General features: G+C 41.8%; 1 protein-coding gene across 13 annotated transcripts in view; it reads left to right on the plus strand.

The window, feature by feature from the left end:
- The window catches only part of kif13a (kinesin family member 13A), a 46,787-nt gene extending 29,388 nt beyond the window's left edge, over positions 1-17,399 (plus strand). The window contains exons 17-40 of one of the 13 annotated variants that reach the window (XM_074653845.1): positions 687-906; positions 2,364-2,526; positions 2,667-2,810; positions 2,900-3,049; positions 3,911-4,075; positions 4,190-4,363; positions 5,105-5,256; positions 5,344-5,476; positions 5,590-5,736; positions 6,261-6,293; positions 8,622-8,721; positions 8,837-8,963; positions 9,054-9,109; positions 9,198-9,322; positions 9,955-10,131; positions 10,244-10,336; positions 10,437-10,589; positions 10,688-10,765; positions 10,867-10,926; positions 11,126-11,213; positions 11,333-11,484; positions 12,350-12,529; positions 13,861-15,007; positions 15,745-17,399. In XM_074653845.1, coding sequence (XP_074509946.1) covers positions 687-906; positions 2,364-2,526; positions 2,667-2,810; positions 2,900-3,049; positions 3,911-4,075; positions 4,190-4,363; positions 5,105-5,256; positions 5,344-5,476; positions 5,590-5,736; positions 6,261-6,293; positions 8,622-8,721; positions 8,837-8,963; positions 9,054-9,109; positions 9,198-9,322; positions 9,955-10,131; positions 10,244-10,336; positions 10,437-10,589; positions 10,688-10,765; positions 10,867-10,926; positions 11,126-11,213; positions 11,333-11,484; positions 12,350-12,529; positions 13,861-15,007; positions 15,745-15,878 — 4,151 coding nt within the window. In that variant the 3' untranslated portion in view covers positions 15,879-17,399. The remainder of the gene's footprint in view (positions 1-686; positions 907-2,363; positions 2,527-2,666; positions 2,811-2,899; positions 3,050-3,910; positions 4,076-4,189; positions 4,364-5,104; positions 5,257-5,343; positions 5,477-5,589; positions 5,737-6,260; positions 6,294-8,621; positions 8,722-8,836; positions 8,964-9,053; positions 9,110-9,197; positions 9,323-9,954; positions 10,132-10,243; positions 10,337-10,436; positions 10,590-10,687; positions 10,766-10,866; positions 10,927-11,125; positions 11,214-11,332; positions 11,485-12,349; positions 12,530-13,860; positions 15,008-15,744) is intronic. The other 12 variants (XM_074653846.1, XM_074653848.1, XM_074653850.1 and 9 more) reach the window with 12 other exon arrangements.
- Positions 17,400-18,849: the final 1,450 nt, after the last annotated feature.

Genomic DNA, 18,849 nt, shown 5'->3' on the forward strand with positions numbered 1-18,849 from the left:
TGAAATCTTTATATTACTTTTTTTTTGTAATCAGGAGTCAAAAACTCACAGATATTAGATTTACAATGATGATCTGCAACAATACAAAACAGAGAGAAGCAGCAAACTTCAATATTTGAGGAGATGGAGTCACCAAATATTTGGCATTTGTGCTGAATTGAAATAATATTACAACAATATATATTTTTTTATTTAATATATTTTTTATTTTCTGTTATAGATTGTAGTCAATGATTGGTAATTGTTGTGGGTTAATTATTTAATTTAATAAATTCCTTATTTTTGGCTTATACTTCAGTTTTCCCTTGATTCTTTTTCCCTGGTTTCATTTTATTGTTACTCTCATCCCCTGCTCTAATTGGGGAATGTAACACACACAACAACACACATAAGGAAATAATTTATTATCCACACACTAACTTCATGTGGAACAAGATTATTCATCTGGGGTTTTTTAGAGAGAATTTGTGGATTATCCAGTTAACCTTAACAAAGCTAGAGTCCATGAGATAAACTGCATATTAAGGCACTTATCAATGATCATTTTATTTAATAACTTTATTTGTCATCAGCTGTGGTGGTTGCTGTTTGGTTAGTTTTCTGAAGAAGCTTTGTCCAGTGCTGCTCCTGTTATAATCACGACGTGTGTATTGGATTGTGAAACGTGTTGTTTCTCATGTGTGTAGACCCCATGCAGAATGTGGTCCAGGTGCTGGAGAAGCAGTACCTGGAGGAGAAGCGGACGGCTCTGGAGGAGCAGAGGGAGATGTATGAACGAGAGCTGGAGTCGCTACGGCAACAGCTTTCTCCCGAGAAAACGCCGCAACACCACCGCAGCAGCAGCGAGCGCCTTACGTTCCCGACGCACACACCGCACGGCAAGCTGCGACTGTGGACAGAGGAGCGGTTAGTGGAATGCACTCACACACCCTCTCTGAACACCGCGGGGAGGCCGAGATATGCAGTCGTTTCCCTTGTTTTGTTTTTCTTCACTTTATGCAGTTGCATGAAATGTTCACAGTATTCACCTCTTAGATATACCTGCTTATATGAACATGTAGGAGTGTTGGAGACATTTAAAGCTGCAGTCGGTAACTTTGAGCACTTATGAGCCTCAAATGTTTTCAGAAACATCTTGAAGTGTACTCTTTTGCTGTAAAATGAGGGGAAAGTTTGCTCCGGACGGCTCGCCTGTTTTCAGTGGGGTCACAAACTTTCTCATTTTACAGCTAAACCGTACACTAAAATATGTTTCTGAAAACATTTGAGGAGACATCTCAGCTCTGATTGGTTGTTTTCATACGGGCGTGGTGAAATCTTTAGGAGCACCAGAGGACACAGGAACAAGATTTTTTAGAGATTATCTGTCTCTTGCATTACTGTCAGGATATAGTGACAGTTTTATAGAAATAACTTTTTATCATATTTGCTCAAAATTACCGACTGCATCTTTAATTGTTGGAATGTTTGACGTTGACTCAGTCTGAGTCAGACAGTTGCTGCAGCTTTATCAGTGAGTCATGATGCTACAAAGTTCCTCCTCACCTTATTAAAGATGTTATCTGAAATGAAAAAAGTTACTAGTCATCTTTCTGTAAAATCCTGAAATGTATTCCACTCATTCCTGATGAAAATTTTATTTGAAAAATGGCACAGTGAGGGAATGCAGAATTGTGTCCTAAGGGACTTAAAATTTGCCAAGAGATCTTACAACACCACTACAACACTGACATATTGACAGCATATGAGCATGCACTATGTGTACTGTGTCCTTTACTGAGAGGAACCAAGCCCTTCTGCACATCAGTGCAGCAGTGAGCTGATATTTTATGATTGATAGCTAGTTAGCTTTAGTCTTTATCCTCTGACCTGACTGAGATTTTACTAGTGGGCTAACGTCGGGTCTGAAAAGTGAAGCTAATGCGAAAGTGCCTTAAACTTTCATTCTTTCTAACAGCCAGCAGGGGGCGACTCCTCTGGTTGCAAAAAGAAGTCTGATTGTATAGAAGTCTATGAGAAAATGAGCCTACTTCTCACTTGATTTATTACCTCAGTAAACATTGTAAACATGAGTTTATGGTCTCAATCGCTAGTTTCAAGTCTTCTTCAATACAGCATGATGTTCATTTAGTAAATTAGGGTCCCATTTAGAGTCATATATACCATATAGCAGGGCATGCTTTAGGGCGTGGCTACCTTGGGATTGACAGGTCGCTACCACGACGTTGTCCGGTCTGGGAGTTGTCCGTGTTTTCATCTTACAACTTTAACCCTTTCGCAGTTTGTTTTCAGTTCATGAAAGTTAATCTTCATCTTCATCTTCATGAATGATCTCTGTGTTCTGTTGTCTCTGTCTGTGTCAGGGATGAGCTTTTTCGTCAGAGTCTTTCTCGACTCAGGGAGCAGGTCGTGAAAGCCAACACCTTGGTGCGAGAATCCAACTTCTTGGCAGAGGAGATGAACAAACTGACTGACTATCAGGTCACCCTTCAGATTCCTGCGGCCAACCTCAGCGCCAACCGCAAGGTCAGACCTCTGAACCCCCTGCAATCACACACACCATCACACCACCTCACTAGAGGATATGGTATCTCATTGGTACAGAATTTATTAATTCAAGGTGTGAATATCTGCTGAAATATGAGAAGTCTATTGTTTTTATGCAGCGTGGAGCAATAGTGAGCGAGCCGGCCATTCAGGTGCGGAGAAAAGGGAAGGGGACCCAGGTGTGGACCATTGAGAAGCTGGAAAACAAACTGGTGGACATGAGAGACCACTACAGGGACTGGAAGGAAGGCACAGAGGAGGTGGTGAGAAACAGAGGATCAGAAACAGGAAACGATAAGCAGAAAAGTTAAAAATATATATATGAACTGGATGTTTTTTTTGTTTTTTTCAGTATAACAAAGCAAACAGTAAGCACTGTGACCCGTTCTATGAGGCGCAAGAGAACCACAACCTGATAGGAGTGGCCAACATTTTTCTGGAGTGCCTTTTCCATGATGTCAAACTGCAGTATGCGGTCCCCATCATCAGCCAACAGGGAGAGGTAAGGCTGCACCAACATAAACAGATTAATACACACATAAATTATTCATGGTGCAGCTTTCCAATATTCTTATTACGTCATGTCCATATAAAAGGATAATGCATATGTTTAAAGGTTAGACATTTGGGGGAAATATTTTTGAATCGGGGATATGATTTGGGCTTTTCCATTTGCACTTTTGGCCACGCTGAGTCACACCATGCTGCGCTGATTTACGTTTCCATTACCAGTTTTAGCACGCAGGGTAGTGCCGTGCCGCACCCGAGAAGGACCATCTCTGGAAACGGGCCAAAGTGCCCCCGACCTGCCTTTAAGTAGGTTGCGGTGACGTCAGGAGACCAGAGATGTTTTTAAAAGTCTCTGTGTGTTCAGCGCTCAGTACTGTTGTAGCTTCTAACTGAATCTCTGTGGTTTGAAGTTTAGTTTCTCTGCGTTCCTGTTTGTACTTTCAGATATCTGCTTTTACTGTTACAGGTACTGCTGAAAACCCAACATTTCCTGATTTTGCTGTTTCATAATAAAAGCTTTTAAATAACAAAATAACGGGGACGTTTTATTTTGAAGAATTTATAGGGAACAAAGTGTTTATCTCCAAATTAATAAGTCTACTGTAGAGATGAAGAGAACAAGCAGCAAAAATAACGGGGGACTTTTATTGTAAAAAATATAGGAAATGAAATGTGTGTTTACAGCCGCTCCTTTGACCACTACACACACACACACACCTTAAAGCGGGTAGCCCTGTTGTAATGCAGAAGCAAATCCCTGCCGTGCTTGGCTGACGTCCCGAGTCAAACCGAGTTGCTAAGCCAGCACATGTGTGTGGAAAAACCTTAGATGTCTCCCTCTCTGTGTGTACAGGTAGCAGGCAGGTTGCACATTGAGCTGATGCGAGTGAGTGGAGTCGTACCAGAGCGCCTGTCTGGGGGAGATGACTCGTCGGAGAACTCCAGTGAGAGCAGCTGCTATGAGGTGATGGACACCAACGGAGAGATCGTCCACATGGCCAAGAGGCTCACCTGCAGAGTAAGAGCCACTTGTCACTGGATTTTAACAAGGATGGATATTTTGCAATTGTACGTGGATTGTTTAGTACAACAGTACAATGCTTCATTCTGTCTACTTTTCTCTTTGCTGCAGGTGCGGATCAAGGAGGCCACAGGTCTGCCGCTCAACCTGTCCAACTTTGTCTTCTGTCAGTACACCTTCTGGGAGCACGGCGAGCCCACTGTGGCTCCTCCCATGGTCAGCCCAGACAGGCCTTCACCTCGAAGCCCAGATGCCCAGTTTACTGTCCAGTTTGATCAATGCAAGGTAGGTGAAAAGGAGCTGCTGGTTGTCTCAACTTAAGGCCTTACCTTGAAGCATTAGAATTTAAAATTGCTGCCTCTCAGCATACTGTGATTTTATAAAACAAGGTCAGACAAGGACAAATTCAGTTTACAGAATCAAGACCATTCATATACTTACAGATTAGAGATTGTATTGGCAAACATTTCAAATAAATTTGATGGTAGAAAATGAACTACTTTAAATATTTGTATATTAATATTTGCAACTTCAAAAATTATATATGAGCCTTCAGCAACTTAAGGAGAGGATGAGAGAAGGGTGCATTTATTGAGAACTGGACAAAATGGAAAGTGTACATCTCAAACTTTAGACCTGATTTAATTTCATCCTCATTAGTTATTTTTATAATAATAATAATAATACATTTTATTTATATAGCGCTTTTCTAAAACCTCAAACACACTTTTCATAGATAAAAAGATCATAAAACGTTTTCTTATTATTATTATTTTTTATCATTATTATTACTATTATTTTATTTTTATTATTTTTATTTTTATTAATACTAGTATTATTATCATTTTCATGCTCAAAAGGTCTTTGTGTTCATGTGGTGTAAATTTTGTTCATGTAGTTTCTGTTAATTTTGCATCTCTAAAAATCAATAAAAAGAGAATTACAAAAAAAGAATTTAAGATTACTACTAACTAACTATTTTTATTTTCAAATCAACTCCACTACAAACCTCTTGTCTTTGTGCAGGACTACGTTGTGCATGTGACCGATGAGTTTCTGGAGTTTATATCCGATGGAGCGTTGGCCATAGAAGTGTGGGGTCACCGCTGTGCTGGTAACGGACGTTCGCTCTGGGAGTTAGACGCTCTGGAGGCCCAGACCCAGACGCTCCGAGACAGGTACATGTATCGCATGCTGCTCTCTATTTTTTTGCGCACACACACTGACATTTCACACCTAACTAATCTTGTCTCTCCGTGTTCTAGGTGGAGTGAGGTGTCTCGCAGGATCGAGCTGGTGATCTTCATCCAAGAGCTGAACGAGCAGGGAGAGTACTCACCGGTGGAGCTGCAACCTGGAAAAGACATCAGCACGGGAGGAGTCTTCCAACTCCGACAGGTCAGAGAAAAACTATAGATTGGCTGCCCTACATCAAACACACACTTAGGAGGATCATAACTAGCGCTGGCAGCAGCATACTGATGTTGAATTATGGGTATTTGTCTGAGCAGGGTCACTCCAGGAGGCTGCAGGTGTGCGTGAAGCCGATCCAGAACTCGGGCACTCTGCCTCTGCTGGTGGAGGCTGTGCTGTCCGTCTCTATCGGCTGTGTGTCAGCTCGCTGCACCAAACTACAGAGACCACTGGACAGCTACCAGGTCTGTGAAACACAAATACACATTTCTGAATATTCTCACACGCAACTTAGACTACGAACCTATTGTGTTAACAAAAATATGATGATTGATTCATCGTTTTGGGAGCAGCGTGTTTGTTTCATGCCAGCGATATACAATATTATGCTGATTTAGCCAAATTAGTCAATCTCTGGTTTTGTGCCATCACTGGTTCATCTGGGTAGCTGGCAGTGAGTCTAAAGAAGGCCAAGGAATGTGCAAACTCATTAGTGCCCTGATTGCTCTGTTAACATGCACTGATGTGCCCTGATGTAGAAAGGAAGCAAGAATTTGACAACTCCTTTCTTTTATTTTCCACATTCAGAATCATTAAATTCTAGTTATACTTTTTAAAGGCATTTATTACTCAAAAGTATGCAAACATGGACGTAATTAGTTTTTTTCACATCACTGAGATTTCAGAAAGTTACATGAGCTATGAGCTGTCATGTCAGGGCCTTTTTTCTAGTTCCCCACATTTGACTGAGTGTGTTCTCTCCTGCCAGAGAGAGGAGGAAGACGATATGGATAGTTATCAGGTACCCTCTCAGTCTCCCCCTGCTGCTGCTACTCCCCCTGTAGCTCACTCTGCAGCATGAAGGAAACCAACCTCATCGTGTGTTTGCGACTAGGCCTGTTGCTGAGGGCATGTGAGGCAGGAGGCAGAGGGCCGTGCCAGCTAAATGAGAGCTTTATTAAAAAGCAGCTGCACATGTGGATAATTCCTGATGCTGTAATTATCAATCACACCAACCAACCATTCTTTGGCAGCCCTCTATGCAAAATACAGTTCCACCCATGGCTGAGCTGCCAGCCAGCAGTCTGTCTGCCAGGGATCCTGTCCCGCTCTCTCTTGCCTTCCCCCCTCAGGTTGCTGCACACTAATGCTGCTGTTTGCTTGTCACACTACCGAAGAGCTGCAGGAATAATAAACCTCACTGAGTCACATGGGCATTGCATGGCTGCATGATTTACAGTACTTTGCATGATGGAAGTGTGCTGACGTCAGAGGCGTAATAAGGTTGGCTTTGAGGTCTGTTGGTTACTGTGTGGACATTGTGGTTCCCTCTCAGAGTGATCTGCTGTAAATCCAGGTAGGACTTTGGGTGGCTGTGGCTGCATGTGAGGAAGGACATGTTGGTGTGTGCACGTGTGAGTTTGAATGCATGTGTGTGAGTTGCAAAGGGGTTAAAAGGAGGTTTCATGCGTGTGTGTTTTGAGAATTTGACCATAATCGTTTTTCAGCAAAAAAATGCCCATTGGGAACTTGGAACTTGAATTAGCTTTCACTTGGCTAGGCTAGTCGGTATATTAAGGAGCAGTTGATACTCAAATCAGCCCTGTGCACCCTCAGGCCCTGATCAGATAAAACCATGGATGTATAAAGAGAACAGAGCATTTTTTTGCAGTTTGCTGCGTCTTTTTTTTAATTGTTGCTAGGCAGCCACAAAATGAATCCTAATGGTACCCCTGTTTTTTTTCTGTAGGCCTATCGTTTAATAATATAATCATATGGCGCTAGCTTGGCAAATTCTATGATGCAATTCCTACCTGTGACCACTGGAGGGCATTAACACTCCTAGTTTTAAATAAACAGGTCAGGTTAGCAACATGCCATTTCTATAAACAATATGGGAAATACAAAAGATAACACTATTGCGATGTTGTGCTTCTTTTCCTTTACGTGTACAAAATAATCCCTAAAAAATACTCTGTATAACATTCAATAATGACACTAAATATCATATATTTGTCATGTTATTATTGCTTATGGCCAATCATTGACATGACTATACACTGTCCTCCCGCGGTGACCACAAGCAACTACGCCTCTGTATGTTGTGTGAGTGTGAGTATGCTATAATGTCTGCATTGACGCCACTTTTACTGATTTATCAGTTCCTTGCTGTCACCACTGGAGGGCAGCAAACACTTGTGATTTTAAATACACAGATAAACATCTCCGAGCATCAACATAGAGGTAGACTCAGGAACTGATAATGCTTTCATTTCAAAATAAAACTTTCAGCATACACAGAGGTGTAGTAACTCGTGGTCACCGCAGGAGGACAATGTATAGTCATGACAATGATTTGCCAAAAACAATAATAACATGACAAATACACATTATTTAGTGTAATTATTAAATGTTATACAGAGTATTTTTTATGGATTATTTTGTACACATAAAGGAAAAGAAGCACAACATCCCAATAGTGTTTTCCTTTGTATTACCGTATTGTGTTGACAAGAAGATGCAAGAATTAACAATAAGTCACTGCTGTTAAATCAAAGGTTAAAGGCAAAACAAAATGTTCGCCGGTTGTACAAAGCAAAGAGATGACGTGTGCGTTTAAAATCACGAGTGTTCACTGCCCCCTAGTGGTCACTGTGAAGAACTGCAATATTAAATTTGTCAAGTTAGCATTGAGGCAGCTATGTTACAGTCGGGGAAGTACTTGAAAATTACCTGTAGAAAATTAGCTGATTATTATTAGTAGAAAATTAGTAATAGTACTAAAGTAATGAAAACAATTTCACCAAAATCTCAAGTACCACACTAATTTGCCTCCTGCTGATTTCTATGATAACTACGGTTGGTAAACTCATATAGCTCTGTTTATCCAGCAAAAGTCACCACAATGACAAAAAACGCTAATGACATCTGCAATGCAAAAGTTGTGCGCAAAACGCTTCACTCTCATTTAAAAACTAGCACAAAAAGCCTCCCCAGGCTGCTAAAACAAGCTCTGTCTGACTCTGATCATGGCCTGACCTTGCCCTGTTAACGATACACTGAGCCCTGCAGCAGATCCTCTGCCTCACTGAGCCAGCTGGCACTGATTCTGGTCTCTGCCTGTTTGCAGGAGGAAGATCTCAACTGTGTTCGAGAGCGCTGGTCAGAGGCTCTGATCAAACGTCGGGAGTACCTTGATGAACAAATCAAGAAAATCATCAACAAACAGGGTGAGTGTTACAGCTACCACATGCTAAAGAACCTGAAGCGTGGCTGCTGTGTGTTGTCTGTATTTTTAGTGTTTTTATACCCTGATGAAACCACTCTCCTCATTTCTGCATCCAGAGAAGTCAGAGGAGGATATTGAGCGTGAGGCTCGGCTGGTGGAGCAGTGGGTCGGCCTGACTGAAGAGAGAAACGCAGTGCTGGTACCTGCACCTGGTAGTGGCATCCCTGGAGCTCCTGCAGACTGGTAAAAACACACTTCCATGCTCATGTCAGACTCACTTCATTTGCAGCCCTTTTGTTTTTTTCACCATTAATCAGATTCAATTCCTTGTAGGTCCCCACCTGCAGGAGTGGAAGCTCACATCCCTGTACTCTTCCTGGATTTAAATGGTAAAAGCAGACACATCCTTTATATCAACTGATATTTCACAGGTTCCTATCCGGCTGTACAAACACTAACTGTCTTTCATGCCACCAGCGGATAATCTGACGGTAAATGAGCAGCTGACCGGCCCACACGCTGCCGGTGTCAACTCTATCCTGCCCAAGGAGCATGGAAGCCAGTTCTTCTATCTGCCCATCATCAGGCACAGTGATGAGGAGGTAAGGGTTTCATTTTACTGCCCTCCTGTGGCCGCAAAGGGAACTCTGGGAAGCATACTCAAGTACAAATGCAGCTGTAGTCCCAGAGGTTTGCCTTATAAAGCTGAGTAAAGCTAAAGTATTAGCGTTTCCATTGCTTCTTCATCTACTAGTTATATGTTGCGTATTTTTATAAAAAATGCTTGTCATGTTTTGGCATAATTCACAAAGGCTCTTTGTAGAATTTCGCTGATTTTACTACTTAAATTGTTGCTAGAGGTTATTTTTTCTTTGATAATCACACACAGACAAGAGGGCAACACATTTTTTTCCTACAATTATGTGCATAATTGAGCAATTACACAGTCATGTAATTGCACAGCATCATGCAGTCATCTTAATTTCTTATTTTTGTCTTTGATGTTGAGCAGCAGTGCTAACCATATAGTAATCACCACCCTCTTTGCTGTGCTTAAGTGTCATGAGATGGTGATTTTTTCTGCTCATTAGCCAACTACTAAAAACCCACAGCCCACCTACATGGCTGTAATCCATGTATCTGTGTGTGCAGTCACAGCTGACTGGCACAGATTCTCTCTCTGTTGACGATTGTGGAGCTACATTAATAAAACACAACTCCTCCAATTCACCAGGTGTCGGCAGTGTGCTCCTGGGACTCATCCATCCACGATTCTGTGCACCTCAACCGCATCACGTCTCCTAACGAACGCATTTACCTGATCATCAAAGCCACGGTGCAGCTCAGCCACCCGGCCTCCATGGAGCTGGTGCTCCGCAAGAGGGTCGCTGTCAACATCTACAACAAGCAGGTTACTACAAGAGGGATCAGATTTAATCAGAAGGGGGTCAGCCCCCACTAGAGGTGGGCGTTTGTAGCAATGGATTGTGTTTTGATGATCGACATAGTTTTGTTTCCTACAGAGTTTCACTCAGAGTCTCAAGAGAAGAATGTCCTTAAAGAACGCGCTTTATTCCTGTGGTGTGACTTATGAGATCGTTTCCAACGTACCAAAGGTACAACTTGTTCATTCTACCTCTGCGCCTAACAATGGCTGCTTTCCGGATGTGTGACAAATAACCAGCTCGGTGTTCGGTTCTTCTCTTTCCGTTCCAGGCCTCAGAGGAGCCGGAGGAAAGGGAAACCTTGGCCCTCATGGCTGCTCGCGGGGACAGCGAGGAGACTCAGGATGGAGAAACTTACATAGAGAAGTACACAAGGGGAGTTCTGGAAGTGGAGAACATCCTCAGTCTGGAGAGGCTACGACAGGTATTTTACACGGTGGTATGCTGACACACTGAAACACAAACAATCTGATTGGGAGACATCTAAAGATGCACTTGTCTGCTTGTTTCTTTCCCCTGAAGGCTGTGACAGTGAAGGAAGCACTCACTACCAAGGGGAGACACCTAAGAAGGAGTATCAGCACACCAAATGTACAGCATGTAATGGATTCATCACTCGCTGCACTGCTCACAGAAACTATATGGAAATAATTGTTATCAGATAATATGACACTATTAACATGTTGTTTTTCTCTCTCCAGTCTTCATGTAGTAAAACAGACCTGACTGGGTGTGAGGATGAAGACTGTAAGGTAAATCAGGTGTGCCTTAAAAACATGTTAATCACGAAACTCTGATGTTAGACTACAATTAACTTGACTCGGCTGCACACTTTTTAAGTAATTTTCTCCCTCCCTTACACTAGGGGTCCTGAGCTTGTAGACGCTTAAAAGTCTTTCAGCTGAAACTTCATTTTAACCTCTCAATATATTCCAATAAAATGTGTTTATTATTGTCTAGGACCACTGTGATCACGTGGACAGCACCATCTGCAATCCCCTGGAGGGCTCGGGTTGTACCACACCCATCAAATGCAAGGAGAATCCAGGTAAACTGCAGTTAAAGTGTAGCAGCTGCATGTGTGTCCTGACTTCTTTTTCTGTGGAAATCATTGTTTTGTGTTGCTACATTATAACTGGGTTACCACTGAATGTTGTTGCCACACAGGTGTGGTTCCAGAGAGCCCTACGTTCTTCAACTCCAGCCCCTTCAAAGTCCTCTCCCCTCAGCCACCCAAGTTCCTCAAGTCCCTTCTGCCTGTCAAAGAGGAGAACAAGGCGAAGAAAGTCCTGGAGGCCCGGCCGCTGCTGGGACAAGAGGTGAGGAGGATTAATTCACTCTTTCTCTAGAGGGGAGTATTCATGTCTTTGTTTCTCCCACATATTCTTGTTATTTCAAACCCCATTTTTACATTTTATCATGTCACTTATCATATCAAATTACATTTCCACAACATGGTAGACTTATTGACTACTAATTGTCCAAAAGCTGCCTGAAGATTTTTGTGAAAATGGCTTTGCTGTTGCTGTGACTGCTCGATGTTAATGGCACCATCCTCTGTTGTTGATGTCACTGTGTTGAAATGAAAGAGCATGACTCACAGGAGCGTGACTTCAGCTCGGGAGAGCCACAACGCTAAATTAGACAGAGCTATGCTTTAAAGTCTCATGTCTGACTTTGTTTGTGATGATTGGATTCTGATACGTTTGTGGCTGTTCCAACCATTTAAACTAACTTTGCGTATGTGTTCTCATCCGTGCTTGAAGTGGACTAAAAGAGGCGTAAAGGTACAAATCAGGCCATGTCAGGGATGCTGTGGTTGGGAGGTAGAGGTCTCTAGCTGGCGGTAAAATGGTTCAGTAAGCAGCAGGATTAGAGTTTACATAAATAGCTGCAGTCTGGATAAAAGGGTCTTTTATATGACATTAAAAGATAGCAAGAGCTTAGATGTTTGCTACGGGCTATAATAGTGTGTGGATATGAGACAACGAGGGTCAAGAGACTACAAACATATCACAAGATGTGGTGGTGCAGTAAAAAGTACAGTCACTCACACTTAGAACACTTCAAGCACTGTGTTTTTGTGAATATCAAACTGCATGGCACTAACTGTGTAACTGGCCTGCCCAGCTCCATGCATGCTGTGTGTGTGTGTATGTGAAGTGTTGTTCTGACCATCCGCAGAGCATGCGCTCATGTGTGGACAGCCCTGCACTGCTCCCCCCTCCCTGCCCCTGGCGCCGGCCCAGGGCAGGCAGCGAGGGCCACTGCAAGCCTTCCACCTCCACCTCCACCTCCACCCACACCTCCACCACCACCACTCCCACCAGCAGACAGCTCAGCCACACACTGCCACACACTGCTGTAAGTGCTACACACCCAAGCACACACAGCTCTGAGGGTTACTGTAAGAGTTTCACACACATACAGTACACCCCCCCTGACGTACTGACGTGACACACAGTCACACTCCTGTAAGTATAGCACTTAGACACGTACATACTGCCACACTTTGCTTTAAGGCAGTGGTTCCCAACCTTTTTTCTTAAGGGGACCCCTTTTCTATCATTGAGTAAACTGACGACCCCTGACTAAGTGACATATTTTATGGATATTTCATATTATATTCAACAATAGCGGTAAAGAAAAACTGATAAACTGCACAATTAACCCAAATAGTGAACAAAATAACTGCAGGAAGTTTGTAAAAAACGAGCGATTTGGATGAATTTTGAGCAGATGATTTCCAGTGAATATTGCATCAGAAATTAGTTTTTCTGTTATTTTTAGGAGCTTTTAATACAATTCTTTGTCTGTATTATGTTTTTTTTATATATTTTTAACAATCATACTTACTTAATAGGCTTCTGTTTTGACAAATTCAGTTTTTTCTTCTCCCTGACGCTTGGCCATTGCTCTTTTAGCTCTTCGGTTGTTTTAACTGCGTACACATTTTTAGGATTATATCTTAAATAATAATCCAAACTCATGTAGTGTTACTTTTTGATTGTAGTTTTGTGTAGTCCTGAACACAAGATGAATTCCCTCCTGCTCCATACGCTGGACTCGCCACATTGTGTACATATACATGTATCATAGCGGAGAGAAGGGAAAACAATGTTTTTTTGCAAAATAGAAAAAGAGACAACTGAACTTTTGTTCTTCACCAATGACGACATTGTCCTAAGTATGTTAATATTTAGGTTTCAAAAAAGTGTTATCAAGATAATATTGTACAAATCAGTACGATCTGAGATAGCCCTAATAATCATTATATTTAATATGCCTAATTTACTCTGTAATTTTGGAGCACCCATATTTTGTACTTCCCTCACATTACGATTACTTCTCTCAACTCTAACATCACCAGTGCCTTGAGACTAGTAAGTTTATGTTTTGAATTTGTTGCAGTGGCTCCTGCCATGTTTCACTGTTAACAGTGGCTCAACAATCATGTGTGAACTGACACACAACTATACAGCAGCAAACACCTTAAAGCAAAGTTAAGAAAACTAAGATGTGCTACATTAATCATACACTATGTTCATGTTCCATTATCACATTTTACTCCATTTTTCATTGTCCTCATTCACTTTAAAAATGAAGTCTATATAGGTTAATACTTCATACATGCTATATCTGACATCATGTCTGGTGGGGTGTGTCTTTTGTCCTGCTACTGTTGTTTTGAATAGCAGGACTCTGAGGACGAGGAGACGGATGTGGACATGACCCTGAATCTGGATCGGGGCCCTCAGGACCACAGCAGCTTCCAGCCTTACATCCCAGAGGACTTTGCAAACTTTGAGATCTACAACGCAACTCTGGAGAACCAGGAGGGGTTTCTATCCTCCCGGTCTGACTTGAAGGGAAGCCGGTGTGGAGGTGGGAGCGGAGACAAAGGGGTGCCTCGAAGCCCCACAGCCAGCAGCTGCACTAGTGGCTACTTTTCACACAGTGCCTCCAACGCTACGCTGTCTGACATGCCTTTCAGCAGCAGTGAGAGCTCTGACCACCTTAGCTGCACCTCCAGAGAACCCCATGACCCTCTTGGAAGCCCTGCTGGAAGAGGCTGCACCCAAACCAAAAGTGTCCCTGCAGGGAGTGACACCCAGCAGCCTCCGCTCTCAGCGGGTGGGGTTCAGGACCCTGCCCCCTCGCCTGTCAGTATCCCTAATTGCAGAGACAAGCACAACTGTGTTATCAATGCCAGCCAGGAGTTCAGTGACTTTAAAGGAGCTGATGACAGTATTGGAGACAGTGATTTGGCACATTTTACAGAAGGATGGGAGCAGGAGAGTTTGGAAAAAGAAACATGTGACACTGGCAATCAACACGCCTCTGATGTCTCTGGTATTATCAACACATGTGTTCCTGGAGACTCCTCAACGGCAACATGCAAATGTCCAAATAATACAGACTCTGTTAGTGTAGCTGTGTCCTGCCCTAACACAACTGTAGTTTGCACTTCAGCCAGAGCCCCAGTATCTGTACCTGACAAAGTCCCAGCTCCATCTCCAGCATCACCATCCCCAGTCACACCTTTATCTACAGCCCCATCCCCTGCCCAGACTCCGCGAGCAGGAGGGGAACCTCCAATGGAGGAGCCGGCCCAAGGAGATCTGCCCCACGGGAGTCCATGTCCCAGCCCGAACCCCAGCAGCGCAGAGCCCTCAGGAGATTCCAGCGGAGACGAGAGCACACCTGCAGCACAGCTTCCTGACTGGATGGCTCCAGGAGAGCAAGTGTGGGTGGGGAAGAGGAGAGGAACGGTCCACTATGTCGGAGGGGTGGAGTTTGCTAAGGGGATCTGGATTGGTGTGAAGCTTGACATGGCAGTGGGTGAGTCCCTTTAAAACATTTTGCAAAACAACCCCTTTCTGTTACAAATACATATATATATATATTATGGGTAGGGCTGTCAAAGTTAATGTGATAATAACGCATTAACACAACTTGTGATTTTTAGGTGTCATGTCATACTAGCTAAATTCTGGCGAGGAAAAGCTGTCATGTCCATTTTCAAAGGAGTCCCTTGACCTCTGACCTCAAGATATGTAAATGTAAATGGGTTCTATGGGTACCCACGAGTCTCCTCTTTACAAACAGGCCCACTTTATGATATTCACATGCAGTTTGATCAAGCCATACTCAAGTCAGCACACTGTTGTTGCCTGTTGGGCTTGAGTTTGTCGTGTTATGATTTGAGCATATTTTTATTCTAAATGCAGTACCTGTGAGGGTTTCGGGACAATATGTGTCATTGTTTTGTGTTGTTAATTGATTTCCAATAATATTGGAACAATTTTAGCTTTACATATGTTGAGGTCATTTAGAAATAGTGTTGTCATCACATAGTTTGTCCACCAGAGAGCGCTTTTTAATGTTCCACTTAGAAAATATCTTGGTCAAAGTTATCTAATAACTACATTTTAGGGATCCTCGTTAAAAAGAACCCATCTCTGTGTTATGTGTCTATGTGAAAAAAGAATGGTCCAAATGTGACATAGTATGAAGGCTTGTGGCTACAAATGATCCACAATTATTCTACATATCTGTTATGATTGATCTTCCTGTAGGTAAGCACAACGGGACTGTCCAGGGCAGGGTGTACTTCCGCTGCCCCCCAGGTCACGGTGTATTTGTGAAGCCATCTCGTCTCACTAGAGGACCGCCCTCCATGGACACAGAACCCCAGACTCTGATCAGATAGGACCCAAAGAAGGACCAGCTTTTCTGAGGAAAGACAGGGACCCGAGGGTGGTCCTCAGATCCAGTGCCTATTGGTGAACCGCAGACTCTCCTTGTGATGGAGATGCTGATGTATTCTGTGGGCGTGTGTCTGCTTTTCTAAAGCATATCTGACCTGTGCATTTAATGAAGGTATATCCTAATTACTGTTCACTGAAAATTCACTATGCACATATCTGAGTTTTCTATACGGGGATATTTTTGATAGGGAACTTCACTTTTAACTGGGGAGTCCATATGGAAATATTACCCACATACATTTTCTTACATTGGTTCCCGAACATTATATATGATATTTTTGTAAGACAATGAATCCTCCCTGAGGCTCAGAGTGGAGTAATCTGGGATTTGAAGATTAAGAATGTACTACTGTTAGTAAACATTGATATTTACATCAATAAGATCTGTCAGGGGTAACCAAAGAACTACGGTTCCATATCTGCTGTTATGAGTAATATGTTATTTTTCTAATGTGCGTATGTGGATTCAAACACTATATATATATATGTATATATATATACATATATATCAATGTGTCCAAGTAAAGCTTAGTGCCATATCTCTAGGAGTAATGCCACATACCCTGAACAGAGGACAAATCTGCTAAACCTGAGTTGCTCTCAGTGTTTGACTGCAGTTATATCATGTTAAATTATCCTGTTGAAGTACTGTAACACTGTGGAGGAAATAATCCCCATCCAGCATGAGACTGTTGCTGTTTGAACGCTTGCACTGGAAAGGATTCTTGGAGAGTTCGCCGACCGTCTTCCATATTGGACTGATGAGATATTTTCTAACTGAAGTGACGTAGAAACCGTGTGTCATCACTTTAATCCGGGGAACAAAGCAGCTGGGCCTGGATGTACTGATGCCTTAAACGCCCTGTTTCCATAAAGGCAGGCACATAAACCCCCGACTACTCAATGAACTCCATACCAAGTTCACTGAGTTTTAAACTAACTGTATGGACCTGAAACCTGTGTATGTATATCATGACGCCCAGAGGCATTCAAAATGCCACGCAGCCTCGCTGACTGACCGAATACCTTTTTAACTGATTGTCCATCTGCATTTTATATGTTAACTGACTGATATATAACACTACACGTTAAAAGGTACTCAATAACGCTTTTTTTTCACATTGGATGAATGGGTGTTGGACGGTTACAGAAGATGACGCAAAAGTAGTTTAGTTATGAAGAAGAGCTGTCCTATGAACTTATATTTTTATGGAAGTGGTGAACTGTGGAACTGAACTAGAAATGGTTGTATAATCCAAGCTGTAATTTGAAGTAAATGAAACAAACCCAAGACCTTACTTTAAAGAAGAGAACAAAGCTGCTCTCCCTCATAAGGAGTTGTAAATAGAAATGTATTTGAACATAGTATTTACACTATTATAATGTACAGAATTGTATTTATAATGTATCGCAAACTGTTTTAATTGGTACAAAATGTTCTAGAATAGAACATTTACAATCAGCGCGCTGTGTTGACTCTTCATTTGGTTCATTCAAGCTCACCGTGTTTACATATTTTACTAAGTTTTTGTAGTTTGTTGTTTCCAGTACACATCTAATTACTCTTAATCGAAATGCAATAACATTTTAATAATTTTTTTACATGCTATTTATATTCAAATCTACTCTATTCTTACATTTCTTGTTCTGAGGTTGTATTCTTAGGTCCTTTCAAAGTTTGGTGTGATAGCGCAAGAGCACAGCATGCAGTTGTTTTATGCTTTTAGCTCTTGTCCTTTCTTGTGATGCAATGTATCCAAGAAAATCCAGAAAATACCCTGTGCCCTAATGGGACCTTAATAATTTGTCCATATCTAAAGTGTCCTGAAAGAGAGAATAGATCTGCAGTGGATTTTGCGGTTACGGAAATTCGATCATTTGCTTGGACATTCTCAAAAAAATTATTTTGTATATGTAGCCAAAAATATCCTTCCTTAAATTATGTTATTATAACAGCTTGCGTTTATAACCAAATGTGCAAAAGTCAGCACTGTACACAACATACACCTTCCTTGTGGATACCTCTTAGATTAGACGTCATCAGTGATGTGTGCTCCACTTTCTGGCTTCTCAATGTGGGGCAAAAATGTAACTGGCAGATTTATGGTCACTTGAAACGAACCCCATCTGTGACTGAGGTAAAGGTAAACAACACCAACATGTAAACATGTTGTCTGCTATGAATGATGCAGGCACCTGTGGACCAATCATAGACCTGCACCTAAATTGAAAGCCTGTTATTGTTTCTATAAGTAGTGCCGATCAAACACTGCCAAAATTCATGGTCCTTCCAAGCTGTCTCATAATTAGGCCAGTGGTGTCAAAGTCGTCACATTTGAGTTAACTTAATTATAGCACCCCCAAGGGGTCAACTGGTGTATTTTTTCAAAACTTGTGCTATATAACAAAAATGAATATTCATGAGTCAGCGCTGGGTGGACACAACTTGATCCATCAACATCTAGGCTACAGATACTGCTGTAAATATGCAATGTGTTGATTAATTAATGGGCAGCTGGGAGTTTGTTATGATTGTTTCTATGAGGTTTGTAAATCAACCCTGAAATCAAACAGTTTTAAGAAAAAATAGACTATAAAACAATATTATACTATAGCTACTGGCTAATATATTTAGGACAATGAGGTTCTGTCCTTGGTATTATTTTCTTATTTCTTATTTGTAGCTTTTATTAACCTGGAGAGAGTTACATAGAAAACTAACAAATGATGAGTATTTTATTGGCTGAATCAAGTATTTTTAGATTATATTTGACCACATTTAGACCAAAAACATAAATAAGGATTCAGTATTTCCCACTAGAATCTTATTCCTGGCAGTGTGGGGGCTTTGAAACAGTATTAGACCTTTAAAGAGTTGAGGAGTAAAATTGAATAATTAAAAGTTAAAGGGAC

The sequence above is a fragment of the Sebastes fasciatus genome, chromosome 12 (genome assembly GCF_043250625.1).
Source record: "Sebastes fasciatus isolate fSebFas1 chromosome 12, fSebFas1.pri, whole genome shotgun sequence".
NCBI lineage: Eukaryota > Metazoa > Chordata > Actinopteri > Perciformes > Sebastidae > Sebastes > Sebastes fasciatus.